The 19,225-nt window shown below is 42.4% G+C and overlaps 1 protein-coding gene across 2 annotated transcripts; it reads right to left on the reverse strand.

The window, feature by feature from the left end:
• Positions 1-1,161: 1,161 nt before the first annotated feature.
• On the reverse strand, positions 1,162-19,217 carry XRCC3 (X-ray repair cross complementing 3). 2 transcript variants are annotated; one of them, XM_061612270.1, is made up of 8 exons: positions 18,672-19,217; positions 17,076-17,156; positions 15,857-15,994; positions 14,199-14,411; positions 10,638-10,792; positions 7,337-7,549; positions 4,622-4,671; positions 1,162-2,293 (listed from the first exon to the last, which is right to left on the reverse strand). In XM_061612270.1, the coding sequence occupies exons 2-8, from the start codon at positions 17,128-17,130 to the stop codon at positions 2,026-2,028; spliced, it is 1,092 nt and encodes a 363-aa protein (XP_061468254.1). In that variant the 5' UTR covers positions 17,131-17,156; positions 18,672-19,217; the 3' UTR covers positions 1,162-2,025. The 2 variants fall into 2 exon arrangements, with proteins under 2 accessions (XP_061468254.1, XP_061468255.1); XM_061612271.1 differs by lacking the exon at positions 18,672-19,217 and adding an exon at positions 18,468-18,570.
• Positions 19,218-19,225: the final 8 nt, after the last annotated feature.

Below are 19,225 nucleotides of genomic sequence, written 5' to 3' on the forward strand. Positions count from 1 at the left end.
CTACAAAATTTGTAGATTAGGGTAATAGCTAACTCATTGACTTTTTAAAAGCTCAAATATTCAAGATTTCTAACTAGAATTATTGTGCTTTCAAATTGCCACTTTACTTTTCTAAATACATGTCTCTTCATAGAAAGCAGCATTAGAATGTAGTACAAAAGATAAAACTTATGTTGTGCTATTTGGAAAACAGCAATCTTGTTCCAGTTGTGTATAGCAGATTTCCATGAAATTCCTGAACTTTCTCTTTTAAGCCTATTACAGAGTTGTGGTCTGTTAGGAGAGTGTTTAACATGTAAAGCTTCCTTGATATTTTCAAAGTGTAAAAATAAAATACTGAAATATACACCTGTGCAAATGTGGCTTCTTTATGTATGTTAGTGTTACAAAAGTAGTTCTATGTTGAAAAGCAAATTTTAGATATCATATAGATAGATATCAGATATCATATAGATAGCAGCATATAAGACAAGGCTTTGATAAGTTCCCCTGGACATGCAAGGAAACTACAAAAGGGGCTACTTAGTGGGTACACAATTCCAAAGCTAATGAGACTTAAGTTGGATTTAGAATAGTGTCTCTTGTACCAACTCTTAAGTTCTGCCTCAACAGATGAAACCACTAAAGATTGATTTATAAAACTAGTTAAATCTCTCCACATGTAGGTATATCTGGTAATACTACAAGTTATAGGTTACTCTTTTTTTAGAGGAACACTCCAGCCATTGTTAAATCTCCTAAGTCCCACTGACTTTAATGGGAAATATTTAAACATTCTTAACTCTTCCCATTTTAAAGCAAAGAGGCTCAAAAGTGCGTAACTTTTGTTGTTTTGTAACACAACTTTTCTTTCCCCTGTTGAAGTGGTTGCTAGTATTTGTGAACTGAAATAATACTGTGATGTTGGGGTGTTCAATGAAGCTTAAGTATGAGGCTTACATAAACTGGATATTCTGCATTAAATAAACAGAATCCTGCACCTAAGTAACAGTACTAGCGTCAAACAGTACATTTTGCCTACAGCTGCTGCACTTGGGTATGGTTCTTACAACACATGACTTATGGGAAGCATGACAGTGATTTTTTTTCATTTGGTTGTAAAGACACTTGCAACCACCAGTGGGAGAGCTTTCCTTAAAGTAACTTAGAACTACACCAGTCTTCAGGGTAGTCTATGTTGTTCTATAAATTAGCATTAAAAGCAGATGAAAAAGTATTAAAAGCTTGGGTGAACAGAATGGACAGCAAGTCTCTCCAAAATCTGCCACCTTAACATCCAAGACAGGAGAACTCAGAGAAGGGCCCAAGATTGTGTGAGCAGCCTCCTATACACCTCTAGGTTTACAGCAGCAGACTGGATGCCGCCTACTTTCTACAAGGCTGGGTATCGCAACACTACAATCTAGATCAGTGTTCTTCAACCTTGGGTTCTCTAGATGTTCTTGGGCTATAACTCCCATCATCCCCAGCCAGCTTAGTCAGTGGCCAGGGACAATGGGAGTTGCATCTGCACACTAATCTAGACACACTTAACCAAGCTGCTGACATTTAAAACAACCATTATAGATGCCTCTCACGTCCAGCTTCAAAGAGAACTTGATTCAGAAGGGAAAAATACACTTCTGTCAATGTTTTCTCTCTCCCCGCGCCCCCCCCACACATCCAAAGGACATTCTTACTTTACAACCACAGAATATAAGGCTTGCTAGCTTCAGGCTGTTATTCATTAGAGCTCCTCTTGACAAATTTTAATGAATTAATTCTCCAAAGGATTCCGATAGTTCTTCGCTCTAGCTTTAACTCTGCATTCACTTTAAAACGGTGCTGGTCTCGTCCTATACTTTCTCCCTTGTTTTGTTGACATTTCCCAGCTTTTCACCAGGAATGCAGTCCAGACCAAGTAACATGATAGAAGGTTTGCTGCTGATTCTGCTATGGCGATGCAGCAGCTAAATTGGGTAATACTGTGGCATGAATAAATGCAGAGATTTTTTTAAACATGCCAGTAATCAAGAAGGAAAAGACTTAGTGCTTCACAGGTTTCTTCGCAAACACATTTGGCATATCCTCCTTTATTCCTTTTACACCTTCCAAGTTTACTGTGTAGTAGCAAAACGACTGGGGCAGATGAGGAGCAAATATAACCCTCAACGTCCGCAATGCACTTCCATGACTGTGTAATGCATCCTCAGAAGCTGGTAATAAGTCTATCGTGCGGCTGGCCATCACCCTCATCAACAGCTGATTGGACCAAGTTATTCCAAGTGCTGGAACGATACTCTTGGTTGTGCAGCTGAAACACAATAAAGCCAGTATCTCACAAAAGATTCTGCTATGTTTGAGACAGCACATCCACCAGTTAAAGCAGGGCTTGGGAACCTGTAGCCCTCCAGGTGTTGCTGGACCAACTCCCATCATCCCTTACCATTGGTCATGCTGGCTGGGGCTGATGAGAGGCAGAGTCCAACAGCACTAGAGGATGCGAGTTCTCCATCCCTATGGTAAAGTCTGAGTTGACCAAGAAGCAAGGGAAAGTGCTTCATTTGTTTTTTTTAAAAGGTGTTCTAAAAGGAACAAGTAATAAAAACAGCCTTTACTTCTTGTGACCTGTCAACTGATTAACGAAAACAAGCTTAAAATAATCTGTAGTGAGCACATCGCTGATGATACCACAGCCACTATTGGACAGTGTCTTTAAAACAAACACAGCATTAAGGAAGAAGCAGACTCTACCCTCATACCAATATTAAAATGGTAAACTGTTAGAGTTGCTTGTCTTGGCAAAAGCCTGGGAAATGTCACTAAATTTAGGAACTCCTAACCCAAAAGAGAGGGGCTAGGGTCTTGCCCTTGTGGAACAGCCTATTTAAATCAGGGATGGGGAACCTATGGCCTTCCTGTTGTTGGGACTGCAACTCCCATCAGCACTGACCATTTGCCACTGGGAGCTTGCGTCCAACAGCATATGGAGAGCCACAGGTTCCCCAGCTCTGGCTTAACATCAGGTATGTAACCTTGACTGGGGTTTTGGGCAGGCCAAAACAGCCCCCTACAAAACATGCACTCAAAATATGTCACCTTGGTGACAGATGACCCCTCCCCCCAATGCATTTGGGATTTGCAAAAAGGGGCTGTAGAGCCCAATCGGGACCTCTTCTTGGTTTGTATGTGACATTACAAGACGTTGTAAATATGGTATCCAAGTTGCTGTTTATTTGTTAATAAATGCCCTTATTTGATAAGTAGAGAGTGGAGGGGTAAAATGGAATGTTAGGGAATGAGTTTTTGGCGTGAATGTCTCCGATTGGTTACTGGATTCTCTGGTTGGGAGGAGGGAATGAGTGAGGGTTTGTTTTTAAATACAGTAGGGCCCTGCTTTACGGCGATTCGCTAATACAGCGGTCTCAATTAGACTAAAGCCCCACTCATACGGCGCTTGTTCCGCTCTTACGGCAGTTTTCGGGCATCACGCGCCATTCTATTCAATGAGTTCCACTTTACAGTGGTTTTCGCTTTACAGCGGGGGTCCGGAACATAACCTACCGTATGAGTGGGGCCCTGCTGTCTAGGGGAGGTTGTGTCAGCTAAGTCAGTTGGTTTTATTCTGGGGACAGGATAGTTAGAATAGGAATTGGGGCAGAGGGTGGAAGTTGGTCTGAGGAGGATAGTGAGTTAGTGTAGTGATATTGTATACAGAGCTTAATTCCATCTTAATTCCACACTCTTATGTAAGTAATAAAGTGTCATTTGGTTTGTCTTGTTCCATACTCATGCCTAAGCTTGATTACAGTATACCAAATAAATATCAGTCAGGGAGGAGGTATAATAACAAATGACACTGAATCTAATACAATCTTCAGTCTCTTGGTAAATACTTTAAACTTGTTTCATTCTGAAACTGGTGGCAGCTTTATACCATGCCATTTATACCATGCTAAGTTATACCATAACCTAGCAATAAATATAACCACAGTGGGTTTGGGGTATCCAGGTTCACTCAAAGTTAAGGGTGGGATATTGTGGAGTGCCCAGGCTGTGAGTGAAAATATTGCACATAAAGATTGGCAGTTGCTGAATAGCCTCTGCAAATGCGTAAAAGGTAGATTTTACAGTATACAGTAGCTCCTCACTCGTATGGCAGGTTACGTTCCAGGCCCCCGCCGGAAAGTGGGGCCCTACCGTATTGCAGCTGCCACGCTCCAGCTGGCAGCGATAAGCTGTAGCACGTGAGCTCCCCGCACTGCAGCTGATTACACGCTACAGCTGATCAGCTGGAGCTCCAGCCGCTGCACTCCAGCTGACAGCAATCAGCTGCAGCGCACGAGCTCCCCACACTACAGCTGATCGCTGCCAGCTGGAGCGCAACAGCTGGCACTGCTGTATTAGCGGAACGCCGAAAAGCAGACATTCCCCGCATCTGCTGCAGGAAGGCAGGGATAGGTGGGTGGAGACGTCACAGTGTACATTGGCATTTATGTGCCAAATGAGTGGCTGCCGGGCTTATCAGGGTAGGGGCAAGACTAGCCTTCATGTGCTCTTCAAGTATGTGGTTTGGGGTGTGTGGTCTAAAGCCTTCTTCTCCCCGTGGGGGTGTGCATGTTTTATTTTGTGTTGTACTCACCCAAGACTATTCTGAACAGCACCTCCTCTCTCATCCATTGTGTCAGTGACCTAGAATGCAAAAGAGAAAGCAAGCAAAAGGTTTACAGAGCACATTGTCAGAGAAGAAGTGATGGGGAAGAAAGTATTCCCTCTGCAATAAAGGATTTTGGACAGGCTGTAAAAAATGTCCCCATCCGCTAGAGGGATGGGGCACGTGTGGCAGGCAACAAGACCCAATTCTCGCAGCCCATATCAAAATGTTAGTATCTGCATTCTATTCCCAGTTTCCTATGGCTACTAAGGAAATGTTTAAATACAAGGTTTGCACATAAGCAGTGGTGTACTAAGACTACAAATCATCCCTGGCGTTTAAAATATACTGGCCCAAATTCAGGCTATGCTAGAAATACTGAGAGATTGCACCTTAAGTTAGTCCATAGGACAAGAAATTATATAGAGAGTGTAACTTCCCTTTATGGAACACTTCTGAGCCACAGTCCCAGTTGAAGTATTGGGAAAAAGCCTCTACAGGAATACCCCGCTAAACGGACCTTCACTTTAAGGACAGTCGCGAGTACGGACATACAGTAGCACCATTCCCGTTTACGTACGCTCGCTTCACAAGAACGGACACTTAACCTTTGGTTGTAGCCTGTTCTTTCGGTGCGTGGGGTGGTGGTGGAAAGAGACGTGATCGCGTGACTGCGAATCAGCTGGGAGGTGCCGCAGCGCAGCAGCAGAGGCTTTAGCGCGGGGCTTTGAGGCTCTGTGTGAAGGAGAGGTGGCACAGTGGCGGCTCAAGTGAAAAAAGGTAGTGCTTCACTTTAAGGACATTTTCGGTTTACGTACTCGCTCAGGACCCATTGCGTACGTTAATGCGGGGTATTCCTGTACATACTGGCAAGTTTTTTTGAAGCAAGTTTCACTGGGATCAATGTACCGTGGTGCATGTTTAGATGGGGCTAGTTGCACTTAAACACTTTTGACATGGGGCGTGAAGATCACTGAGACTTGCTTTCAAAGTAAACGAGCTCATTCAATTCCTAAACAGACCACGTGGCAGTAAGAGACTGCAGTGACATAGGGAAGTGAGTGATGCAGGTGCAATCATACTGGTAGGACTTTTGAATGAACATGCAAAAGGCTCTGCATCCTAAATAAAAATTATGGGTGTTTAAAAAAAGAAAAGAATGGAGGGGGAGAGGGGGTGATTAGTTCCATGTCACTGGCTTAAATGAGCCTTTACTTGCATAGCAATTAACTAGTTAATGTAATCATTAATTCAATCAATCCTTTAATATCCCACTTTTTATTTTTATTGGTTGTACCAATTTCTAATGCTACTCTTGCAAAACTCCACTGAGAACTAGCATAAGAAGAAACAGGAAAACTGCTGCATATGGTTTCCCCTTCTAAGCCCACTATGTGGGGCCTGAAGTTTGCACTTCAAATCATTTTCTCCTGATTTAAGCAAAGAAAAGATTCTGTCCCTTCCAAACAGTTAAGAAGTGGTCTTTGTGATGCATATGATAATGAATACATTTGCCTACAATTTAACCCCTAAAATTGTGCATGTTGATTATTGCTCTTTTTATGCATCCCCCCCTTTTTTTAACTTCAAGTGAAAACCGAGGGTGCACCTTTTCCCCAGGCACTATCTAGCAAACTTTGAGCTCCCAGCCCCAGCTTCCTAATTTTAGGTCAGGTGTGGGGAACTGTTGGCTCTCCAGTTGCTGAACTACAATTCCCATCAGGTCCAGCAAACATAGCCAAATGGTACCAAAGGTTCCCTAGACCTGTCTTGGGAAATTGCAAATGTGTGTGTTTTAGCAAATAAAGGAATTTGAGTTGGGGGAAGGGAGGAAGAGAAGTTGTCTTCTGTTGAACTCTCACAATGATCAGTTTATTTGCTGCCTCCAACCAGAATAAAAGACAAGGAAGGAATTTAATCTCCTAGCAACCTCCAATCAAGTCAAACCATTTCAATTCAAGACCACTGAGGCTGTGATACTAAGGAGATTATGCTGGAAGAAAGTTCCATGGGGCTTCTTCCTAAATCAGTAGTATTTAAGATCAGATGATAAAAGTTAACTATGAGTGCTTCCATTTAACTGTAGCTTTGTATAGTATACCCAGCAACATCACCTCTGTGCTCTCTCTCTAGAGTTCTCTGAAACAGGTGTGGGGAATCTTTGGCCAGTTGTTGCTGAACTACAACTCCCAGCCTCAACAAGCATGGCCAACAGCCAGAGTTGATGGGAGTTGTAGTTCAGCAACATCTGGAGAGCCAAAGGTTCCCCACACCTGCTCTAGAATTTGCAGCAAAGAAACCCCCTTTTCCCTCATGCCTCAGTCTTCCCCCCATATAAGCATTGTCCCAAGTAAGCTAGGATAGCATGCACTAAATATTATAATTTCCATAGTTAGTAAATGATGGGTAAGGGGAAAAAATCTCACCTCTACCTGCTATTTGCCAAAAGACCAGCCAAAAATGCAAGAAACAAAACCAAGGACTGTGTGCATGTATAGACATGCCATCCTCTCGCACAACCCGTCTAATATATATATTATTTTTCATAAAAACTGGCCTTTGAATGCAACTGCTGCTCTAGCTTTTCCAGAACTTCCAGACGGCTAGCCCAGGCCCACACATAAGCCAAAATGCAGTCGGACACATTTAGATCAACTGAAATAGTGGCCGTAACAGCTAAGCCAAATAAATCCTATGCTTTACCTGATTAATGCATACTATTGGGGTCCGGAACTTGCTGCTTAGCCTGCGAAGTTTTGCTCCAAACATCTGCAAATATTTTGCTTTCAGGACGGAATCCTTAGCACCAAACTCGCATCTGAATAAGGCAGCAATGGAATCGACAATGACCAGGCGCACCATGCCTCTGGAGATCAGCAAGTTAATCCTCTGAGTAACACACTCATGGAAAGTGTCCTGCAATAAGAAGGAATCTTCAAAAAGCAGATCATGGTGGAGGTCAAGCCCTGCACAGCTGCAAGAGATTTACCTGTAACCTCACTGGGTCTGATCTGTAGCATTTTAGGCAATAACTGGAATCATCTTTAGCCTAAGCATTTCCGTGGTTGCATTTGCTTGAGATGTCCGCATAAGAACATGCTAAGACAGTGTTCAAAGAGCGAGTTATTGACTCAGCAAGTTGAGACTGTAATGCTGCAAGCCCATGGACATTAATTAACTTGGGAGTAAGCCTCACTGAACTCAATGGGACTTATTTTGGAGTTAAACATGCCATAGAAGGATTTGTTTCCTCTTACTTGCATCCTGCCTCTCCTCCCAAAGACAGCACAGAGCAACTAACAAGACCAGATCAAAAATAGCAGTACTCAACAGCAAATACTGTTCACATCATATCATAACCAGATATGAAAGTAGAATAGAGTAACAAAAACTATAGTTGGGTTTAAAATAATGCCAACAGATTAAAAAAATGCAAATAGAAAAGTTTTTACCTTGTGCCTAAATGCAGCCCAAGTGGGAGACAACAGAATGTTATCAAGGCCTAGGAATGAGGTAGGTTCTCTTTTTGTTGCACTTTGGAAAACTGAATATACGAAATTGAATGTACATTAATACTGAACATTGATTCATCTAGGCCAGAACTATCTACTCTTGACTCTTGGACTGGCAGCATCTCTCCAGCAGGGGTACAATTCTAGGGAATAAGCCTAGGACCTTTGGTGATCAAAATGTACACTGTGTAGCCTGGTTTGTGCCAGAGTGTAGCTTCCTGTTACCGTGTGAATGTGCTGGCTCCCGGAGAGGAGGTTGCACCTGCTCAGCTCCTCCCCAGGATTTGTAGGTCAACACAGAATGGCAGCTAAGCCAAGGTTTGTGTGAGTGTGTCATCCAAATCCAGAATTGTGGTTAAGGTCTCTCTTCCTTAACTATAGCCTGTGGTGGCTGGTGCCCATTGGCACTGGTAGGGCAGCAGGAAGGGAGAAAAAACTAGGTGAAGCCAGAGCCAACTAATTCAGGTTCGCCACTCCTGGTCTAAAGTGGATGGGGGCACAAACCCATGGCCCTCCTGATGTTGCTGACCTATAACACCAATCATCCCTGACCATCAGTAATGCAGGCTGGGCTGATGAGAGTTGGGACTCCAGCAACATCTGCTAAGGTAAGTCAAGACTAAGCCCCTCTGAAAGCAACAGGAGACTGAATTAGTATTGACTAACAAGCCCCACCATGATCAGTGCTAACACAGAAACAGATTTAAATGAAATTCAGAATGTATTAACATAATTACAGTCTATAGCCCCATCTACTCCACAGTCCCAGGCCAGATTATTTCAAGTACATATACCCTTGCTGCATTTCACGCCTGAATATTTTTAAAAACAAAAACAACATCAATCCACATGCAGATTTTATACTAAACCTGTGGCCAGTAAAAATACAATATGGCATTTTGTAAACAGAGAACAAAAGCTATAAAGCTTAGGCAAAAATAAAACTGTTGGAAAATCAAATTGATCTCTTTGTTGTGCTTACGAAAAGGGAGTATTGAACACACCAAAGGGAAAGTTGTTTTGCCAAGCAATTGATTATGCAAGATCGCTTTCTCTTTGCAAGCAGGATGATGTAATACAACAGCTACAATAGGAAAGAAAAGCTGTGCAGTTACTGTAGTGGAGCGGATTGTAATACAATTCAGCCCCCACCTCCCTTGCTCTCTCTTTACCTTTCATACAGATGCTTGCTCTCTCTTGCTCGATTCCCTTTATGACTTAAGCCTCTGTGATTCTATCCGCAGCTGGCAGGTGCCTTGCTGCAACCTTGATTCTGGCAAAAAGATTTGCAGAGGCCCACAAACATCCAATGTCATCCAGCAGTGAGTGGACAATCTACTCTAATATAGCATGACAAAGCAGATTGCTTTTGGCTTAATTTAGTTTAGTGCTTTCTAGGACTGAGGAGACTGTAGAATTTGAGTACTAATGTCCAGAGCTTTTTAAAAAATTAAAGACAGTGTAAACTCTGCATTAAAAAACTGCAATTGATATTCTGCAATTTTGAAAATTTCTGTATAATTAAAAAATGCACAAATAATTATGATTTTGCTATCAAAATCAAAAGAAGCAAGGAGTTAATGTAGGACACCAGAAACCTTAACCAATCACTTCCTGGCTTCTGAGATTTCAGCAAGAACAATTACATACTCCAAAGCACATCTTCCAGACCTGATGTCTAGAAACTTGTCTTTCTTTTAAAGAAAAACTGTAAACAATGATAACTCAGGTTCTCAAGAAACTAAATTCTGCATCCAATACTGAACTTTTTACATTTCTAGCCTTGCCATGAATTACCACCCCAACCAAGTTGCAGAAGTACTGTCACCCAGCTGTAGGCATTTGAGCAACACTGCTTTTTTGAGAGTTGCACACAGCACAAATGGGGAATCTGTGGGCCTCCAGATGTTGCTGGATCAACTCCCTTTATCCCCAGCGAACATGGCCAATATACATGGATGATAAGGAGTCATAGTCCAGCAACATCTGGTGAGCCACAGATTCCCCACCCCTGGAGTAAACACTGTGCACCATTGCCTTTTTGACATGAGGATAGTTTTGGTGGAATTTGGGAAATACAAATATAATACATTCTGAAAAGATCTCCTGAGTTTTCTCACTGATATTTACTATGAGATGGTAACTATGGAGACCGATCAGACAGTGCTAGGATATTGGAGAATATATACAAATAACTGGTTTTATGTATTCAGCAAACAGTTTACACAAGACAATATAACAGATACATAAGAAACAACTGACATTTTATTTACAGCCTTTTCTCCTATTGCAACTGGGCTGTCTCCATCATTTAGTTACATCCATGTAAATCTGATCAGTTGAATTTCAGTGCCATTGATTTGAATGAGAACCAAATCAAGTCATAACTAACTTATACCACTGACTTCAATAGGATTCAAATTCAGCTTTCCTATCTAGATCCAACCCAATATTTCCAAGTAACCCCAAACAGAAGTTGCTTTGCTACTCACCAGGTCTGCTGCATGCTCAACAAAAATACCATTTCCAAATTTTATTTTCTGCACCACGTCAGGTGGAACATAATCCCTCAATGTGGGCTGTTGCTCGATCAGTTGCTGCAGACGCTTATTTGGGAAAACATCTTCTGTACAAATGTATACAGCGCCTGCAAAATAAAGAAGCAAACGTCTGGAACAACAGGCTTCTCATAATGCCAGCCAGGCTGAAGAATATATCAACAGGGTTAGTTTTCAAGGGCCACTACACAAAGACAATCAGAATGAACAATGGCATATTAAACTATGGGAATTTGAAATTTTATTTATTTATTTATTAAATGTATACCCCCACCCTTCAACCCAGAAGGAGCCCAGGGCAGCAAACAAAACACTAAAAACACTCTAAAGCATCTTAAAAACAGACTTTAAAATGTATTAAAACAATGCATCTTTAAAAAAAAGCTTGACAAATTATCTTAAAAAGCAATTACAATGCAGATGCAGACTGGGATAAGTCTCTACTTAATAAGCTTGCTGAAAGAGTAGGCGCCAAAAAAATTACGGATGGTGCCTGTCTAATATTTAACGGAAGGGAATTCCAAGGAGTAGGCGCCACAACCCTAAAGGTCTACTTCCTATTTTATGCAGAACAGACTTAATGAGATGGCATCTGCAGGAGGCCCTCACCTGGAAAGCACAGTGATCTACTGGGTATATAAGGGGTAAGACGGTCTTTCAGGTATCCCGGTCCCAAGCTGAATAGGGCTTTGTACACCAGAACTAGAACCTCGAACTTGGCCCAGTAGCTAATGGGCAGCTCAGAGCTTGGAAGTAACTTGTTATTTTTAACGAGTTACTTGTAATTTGTTACAATTTTAAATAACGAGTGGGTAATTCCATTACATTTGGCAAGTGACGGAATGACTAGTAAATTCCCTACTTTTCAGCTGCAACTTTAACATTTCCACGTTAGGTTGGATGTTACTTGGGGGCGGGAACAAGGGGAAGTCAGCTCCTGGCTGTGATTGGTTAACACAAGACATGTGCCTCACACTGATTGGACCTCTGCGCAGACTGTCTCTTCCCTCGTGATCTGTGTTAGGAGGCACGAGGGAAGAGGTGAATAGGCAGGGACTGCTAGCGTCTGAGAGGAAAAAATGGACGCTGGAGGAAAAAGCCAGGGCAAGGACAATGGAGGAGAAGGCAGCAGCAGAATGGCAAAGAGCTGTGGAGGTGAGTGACGATGATTTATTTGTGTGTGTGTGCCCCCCCGTGGCATTTTTGCCCCCCCGCGGCCCCTTCTGCCCCCCCACTGCCTCTCCTTGCCTCGTTGCTGCCCCCTCCATCAATCACAAGGCACTTCTGAAACTTCGGCCTACTTCTCTTCCTTCCCCCCCTTTTTGAACTCTCCCCCTTGTTCCCATGCATAGCTGTGTACTGTATTTATCCAGACAGAGCACTCCTGCCTTTTAAAATGCCGGCTTGCTTTTTATTGTATATTTATTTGAACTCCATCTTTCTTTTTATTTGTATTTTTGTCCTGTTTAATCACAAGACTGAATTGTATGTGGGACAAAAACTGTCTCAGTAATAATAATAATAATAATAATAAAAAATCATTAGGCATATAATAAATGGCTTAAGGCTGATTTTTTTGTTCTTGGCAGAGATGAGGTGAGAAGTAGGGTCCTTGCAGCTCCTCCTCTCAGTCCCCCAGCTCTCAAACTCATGTTCTGTGAGAAAGAGAGAGATTCCCAGTCCCAGAGAGAAATAGACTGTTGACAATCTCTGCTAATATCTATACAAATGTACATAACATGCATCACCTGAACTCACATGATCTAGAGTTACCTTAGATCTTGCAAGATTTGCAAATGAGAAGCAATAGGGTTTTATATTAGTTCTGATTGTCTATTGGGCTATCATAGGTTATATGTTTTTTTCATTTTCTATGGCAAAAACTCCAACTTCAGTGGAATTTATGTGATGTGTTCTAATCATTTGAATTTGGCTAATGAATGCTTTATTCTTTCATCAGAACTTTAGCAGTAGTACTAAAATATTAATAAAAAAGAAAAGGGAAAGAAAAAATACTTTACATACATCATTCAGCTGTATTGCTAATTATATATATAGATATAAAAGATAAACGGCATTTTGTCAAAAGTATTTTTGTCTACATTTTATACCTCATCCTTGGTTTTCCAAGCTTGGCATGGAATGCTTCTCATACAGAATTAATTTGAAATGCTGCATATTTATTATCATAATCATCATATTCAAAATAAAAAATATATGTACCGCCTTCAAGTTGATTCCAACTTATGGTGACCCTATGAATAGGGTTTTCATGAGGCTGAGAGGCAGTGACTGGCCCAAGGTCACCCAGTGAGCTTCATGGCTATGTGGGGATTTGAACATATATGTGTTAACATATCCTCTCTCTTAGATACACAATGGAAGCCTTGTTGAAAGCTGAAATAAAGATGGGTGTACTTAATGAGGACAGTGATCAGTCTTCAGATAAAGACCAGGAAGGAGATGACTTAGAAGATGACTTCTTTAACTTTCTGCCCCAGGGCAAGAAGTCAGCAGTGGACACTGCTGAGGAGGAACTGGTGAGGTACCCTGAGGTCTCCCAGCAGGGAAGTGTCATCACTCCATGGCTTTCCACGTGTGCTGCGGTGCTTTTTGCAGCACGACACAGGCATGCCTTCAAGCACCGCAGTAGAACGCCTGTTCAGTACTGGTGGCAACGTAATGACTGTAAAAAGACATTCCTTGTCTGACATGCTCTTTGAGCATCTTGTTCTTTTGAGAGATAACAGAAACATATTATAAAAGCATTTCAAGTGTAAAATTTGATTTCAAGAGTTGGGGTATCTTCATTGCTTGGGGGGATGTGAGATTCTGTTATGCCATTATGTTAATCTTATGGATACATTTTTTTATTCTACTACCCCCTGTGTGTGTGTTTATTTTTAATATTGTTTTAGGCTTCTTAGATGTGCAGCAGCCAAGGCCAGCACCTTGCAGGAGTTTTTTAAAAAAGTAACTGAAATGTAATTGTAGTGATTACTTTTGAGAAAAAGTAAAGTAATCAGTTACTTTCAGAGCAATTGTAATTGTAACGGTAATTACTACTTTTTGGGCCAAGTAATTGTAACTGTAATTTATTACTTTTAAAAAGTAATCTTCCAAGCTCTGGGGCAGCTAATATTAAACACAATTAGTTGGATATTATGGGGACAGCAAGGGGTACACAACCGATTTACAGCAGAATGGAAAAAGATGTTTCAAAGTGTGTTGGCAACGCCCACTGGAGCCTCATTTCCCCCCCTCCGATAAAAAAAGTAGCTGAAGCAGAGCATCTTGCTCTTCCCAATGAAAATTAGAATTAAAATTATGCAGAATATATTTGGTACCCCAATATGCAAAATTAGAGAAATCAGATGTGCCAGCTGCAGAACTGACTTATCTGGGCACAGATTTTTCAGCATGCACACAGCTCTGGATAATCCGCCATATCTCCTAGAGACCCACCAAATACAAGTGTAGAAGTATATTTCTCACCAGATTCAAGTCCGCCATACTTGTACGGATATTGCACAGAAAGGCAGAGCTGCAAACCAATTTGGGTCTTCCCAACAGAGCTTTTGCCAGAAATTTCGGTAATTCCTGTACGGGGAATGCCCCCTCGTAGCAAGCTGTCCAGAACTGGGCAGCCCAGGCTTAGCCTCTGGTGCTGGGAAGTGTTGTGGTTTTTGTCTTGGAATAACTGAAGTGCTAAAAGGATTCAGAAGAGAAAGAACAGCCTTGACAGCTGATCTGCAAGAAATCAAAGAATGATGTACTTTTTAAAAAAATGTCAATCCATGAGCCATAACACCTAGTTCGCTCTTTTCCGTCCAAACAATGTCACATTTTATGCAGCTGATCTGGAAAGGGAATGAGCACAGAATTTATCCAAAGGGGATGCTCAGATCAACAATTATAAGCCATGCATTCAAACAGATAAAGAGCAGTGAGATCTTCTGACCCACAAAGTAGCAGATTGTGGGTGTTTGTACTCTCAGCCTTGTAATGCAACGATACCAAAAAGGTGTTTAAGGAGTAGTTTGTTTGTTTTTAACAACTTGCTATTTGTGGTTGCAGATTTATAGTTATATTCCAAGAGTTTTTTAAACACAGCAAGGAGCCCTGGAGATCAGGGATGGGGAACACAGTCATCTGTCCCAATCTGAAAAAATATGTCAAGACCCCACCCCACCCTCCCAAGGGCTTTCCCCCTCACTCAATCTAGCCCTGATGGCTACGCTCTGCCTTCACAGTCGGAGGCAACATGTTTCCAAATACCAGTTGCTGGAAACTGCAGTAGGGGAGAGTGCTCTTGTGCCCAAGTCCTGCTTGCGGCTTCCCATAAACATCTGGTTGGCCACTATGAGAAGAGGATGCTGGACTAGATGGGCCGTTGGCCTGACCAAGCAGGCTTGTCTGATATTCTCATTAACCTGCTTTAAACTCTCATCACCCTTTTTATTAAACTCTTGTTGACCTGTTATGATGCAAGTATATTATTTAAAACAAGTTAAATATCTTTTATCTGACAATAACTAAATGGGCGATCAAGTCTTATAACAAAATTCTGGAAAACCTTATTCCTCATGGGGAAGACCATAGCTCTGTGCTAGAGCACTTGCTTTGCATGCAGAAGGTCCCAGGTTCAATCACCAGAATCTCCAGGTAGGACTAGGAAAGACCCGTTTGAAATCCCAGAGAAGTGCTGTCAGTCGACATGCAGACAATGCTGAACTACACGGACCAACGGTCTGATTCAGGTCTCAGCTGCACTATGCAGATAAAGCATGCCATTTTAAACAGTCATGGCTTCCCCACAGAATCTTGGAAGTGTAGTTTAAGGGTGCTGAGAATTGTTAGGAGAACCCAATTCCCCTCACAGAGCTCCAGTTCCCAGAGTGATTTAACAATCAATCCCTCTTCCCAGGTAACCCTGGGAATTGCAGCTCTGTGAGAGGACTAGGGGTCTCCTAACAATTCTCTGCATCCTTAACAAACTACACTTCCTGGGATTCTTTGGGAAGCCATGACTATTTAAAATGGTATGATACCGCTTTAAATGTATGGGGCAGATGGGGCCTCAGTAGAAGGCAGCTTCCTCTGTTCCCCACATCTACACTACACAGTACTCCCCCCCCCCTGAGTGCATTTACCTGTGAGGACAGAATTTTTTCTCAATGCACCAGAAACTGTTCTGAGAAGGTACTGTACATCCATACTGGATAGTTTTGTCAGCCTCTGCAAATCTGCTCCGGAAAGACTCAAAATCTCTTTGATAGATTTTATGTTTGCTGAAAGGAGAAAAGTGATTGAATATAACCTGCTTAGTTCCCTGCCTCCCTTGAAATATAGTAGCAGTAGAACACGGGTTGTACATGTGTTCCGTTTTAGGCCACAAGGCTGCAATCCTACACACACTTACCTGGAACTAAGTCCCATTGAACCCAATGGAGTTTACTTTTGAGTAGACATGTATTGGATTGCAGCCGAAACTGGGAGAAAGTCACACTGAATTCATAGGGCTTATTTCTGAGAAGACATTTATAGGATTGCACTGTCAATTATTGTTTTGACAGAAAGTTGCATTTGCCACTTTAGTCCCCTTTTCTACACATTATTTATTAATTTATATACCACTTGATTGTAAAAAAAAACCCTCTAAGCACTTACAAGAGACATTAAAATTATCAATAAAATAATTTAAAACAATTAAAAATGAATTTAAAACAATTAAAAATGAATTTAAAACAATTAAAAATGAATTTAAAACAACAGCAGACAAAAGACATCAAACACATCAGCATTTATGCATCTGGACAGGCTTACCTAAACAAAAAAGTTTTAAGCAGGTGCTGAAAAGAATACAGCAAAGGTGCCTCCCTGATGTCAATTAGCTAGTGTTATAACTCAATCCTGAGCCTATTTACTCAGAAGTAAGGGTCCATGTGTTCAATGGAGCTTACTCTCAGAAAATCCAGAGGACTGCAATCTGCATTTTTTTACAGTAGCCTGTCTTCCAGATGTTTTGGACTCCCCCTCCCCCTAACACATCCAATGGCTAGGGATGATGACAATAATAGCCCAACAACATTTGAAAGGCACAGGCTGGGGAAGGCTGCTTTATCAAGAACCCAATATAGACCTAGGTATGCTGAATCCCATTGAAATCAGTAGGATTTGGGCTGCAAAGCTGTAATCCTATACGCAGCTACCTATAAGCAAGTCCTATTGAAAGTCAGTGGAACGTTTCTAAGAGGTTTGGGCTAAACAGGTTATAATGTATTTACCCGGCAGCAACAACAATACTCTATCTAGTCTTCTGAGGGCAATTCCCATCACCAAATGCAGAACAGGGATACACAGACAAATTACCTTTCTTAATTGCCGCAATCACTCTGGGGTTCATGTCAAGTTGATCCCAGTCCATTTCTTTGCAAATACTGAGCCAATCTCCTGCAACAAGGCAGACACAGATGTGTGGAGAAGAATATGAATAAGAGGTAAGTTAGAAAGATACCACCAGAAAGTGACAATAACCTTCCTTGTCAGCATCATTTCCAGATCTGAACATCACTGCCCTTTGCTCTGAGACCGAACACTGGATTCTATTATACAGCCATGAGAACGGCTGTATACTATAGCCAGTGTGGATTTTTCGCATTCTGCAATGTTAAATTGAAAATACCCCCATGTTACCAAATTCTTCCAAGGTACACAGAAAGTGAATTGGACTGCGAAAAACCAACTCAAATTGTGTTTGCATTTTGACAAATTTGTAGGGCAGTACAATATCTCAGAGAGGAGTTCAGGTCTCCTGCTCCCCTGGTGCATTCACTATAGCTGCCCAATTTCCCCACTTTTTAAAGTTTGATAGAAATATCTGTTGGCTATAGGTACATTCTTAAACCGCAAGGTTTTTGGCCTATTAGTGAATACACATATGCACAGTGCACGGTCTGAAGGCAGATGAGTCCACCACCTTGATGAAGCTAAGCAGGCCTGAGACTGGTCAGTGCCTGGATGGGAGACTTCATGGGAGCAGCATGTATGTCACCTTGGGTTCAATGATAGCCAAAAAATCCACTCCCTCTCCCCAGGCTATACCCCTCACCAAATCTACTTTCACCCTCCTTAAGTACTTTTCCTGGCTGCAATGTGCCCTTGGACTGACAGTGCCTTTTTCTTGCCCGGATGGAGAACAGAGAGGTGTGTGTAGAAACAACAAACCATACAAAGAGGCAAAATTTACATGTGTTGCTTTGCCCACTTTTACCTCTGGCCTCGCTCACCACTACCATGTAGTCTCAGAAGGTTGCTCAGAAGAGAATGTCGCCCTTGAGCTGAAAAAGGCTCCCTACTCTACTTAACTCAAGTAAGTCTGCAATCCTAAACACTCCTCTCTGGAGATGTCCTAGTGAAGTTAACAGGGATGACTTCCTTCTAAGATTATCCAGCTGCAAGGATGTGTAGAACCACAGCAGGGCTAGCCAACGTGGTGCCCTCCAGGTGCTGTTGGAATACAACTCCCATGAGCCACAGTCAGCATGGCCAAGGACGGTGGAACCTACAGTCCAGTAACATCTGGAGGGCACCATGTTGGCTACCCCTGGACCGTGGCCATAGACACCAAAATTAGCCAGTCAGCAATGCTACACCAAAACTCTTGACAATGTGGCAGCCATCCAGAAGCCAGCAAATTTACGCCCCACCAAGAAAAATCCAAGTGCCAGTGTAGTGCAACAGTTAAGAGTGGCGGATTATGACCTGAGATACCAGGGTTCGAACTCAGCCATGTCCTGGGCCAGTCTCTGTCTCTCAGGCTAGCCTCCCTTACGGGGTTGTTGTGAAGATGAAATGGAGAGGAGGAGAGCCATATGCGCCTCCTTGAGCTCCTTAGAAGAAAAGTGATATTGAAATATAATAAATGAATAAACAACGTTAAATGGCTTTTTGTCCCCCTGTACTTACAGAACCGCGGTACCACACGCGACGACCTACTACGCTGTAACTGCAGCCTCGGTCACGCAACGCCTCCGAGCGCCAGCAGCAAATTCAGCAACGTCCACAGCGAAACGGGGCTCAACCCATTGGCCAGAAGACAGCAGAGCCCGCGCAAGGAATGAGCCACTCACAGAACGTGCATAGGGGAGCTCGCAGCCAATCGGAAACGAGGAAATGGTTTTCCAAAACCAATCCCAGGAAGGCGTTCCCTCTCTTCCCCGCCCCTGAAGAACGTTCCTCCGCTCGTCTCCTAGGACCGACGGACGTCCTACTTTGAACTGCGCCCAATATCATTCTTCTGTCCACTTATCCTTCTCTCCCCCTTTAACTCCTTAGGATAACAGCATTGGTTGAGAAGACTGACGTCAGTGGGGGGAGGTGACGTTCCTCAGCAAAGGTTAAGAAGAGGTGGGAAATGTGGATCGTTCATCTCCTTTAATTGGCTGGTCGGGACGTTCATCTGTAACTGAGACGACGTCGATTGGGCAGCTGGTGCGGTCCAGCGGCTTCCGATTGGGCGG

The sequence above is a fragment of the Rhineura floridana genome, chromosome 2, assembly GCF_030035675.1.
Source record: "Rhineura floridana isolate rRhiFlo1 chromosome 2, rRhiFlo1.hap2, whole genome shotgun sequence".
Lineage (NCBI taxonomy): Eukaryota > Metazoa > Chordata > Lepidosauria > Squamata > Rhineuridae > Rhineura > Rhineura floridana.

Excerpts from the sequence above, each read along its gene's own strand:
- XRCC3 (XM_061612270.1), bottom strand. The coding sequence starts at position 17,130 with ATGGACTGGGATCAACTTGACATGAACCCCAGAGTGATTGCGGCAATT. Across the intron at positions 15,995-17,075 it reads GATTGCGGCAATTAAGAAAG|CAAACATAAAATCTATCAAA; the intron begins GTAATTTGTCTG and ends TTCTCCTTTCAG. Across the intron at positions 10,793-14,198 it reads GTATGGCGGACTTGAATCTG|GCGCTGTATACATTTGTACA; the intron begins GTGAGAAATATA and ends TTTATTTTGCAG.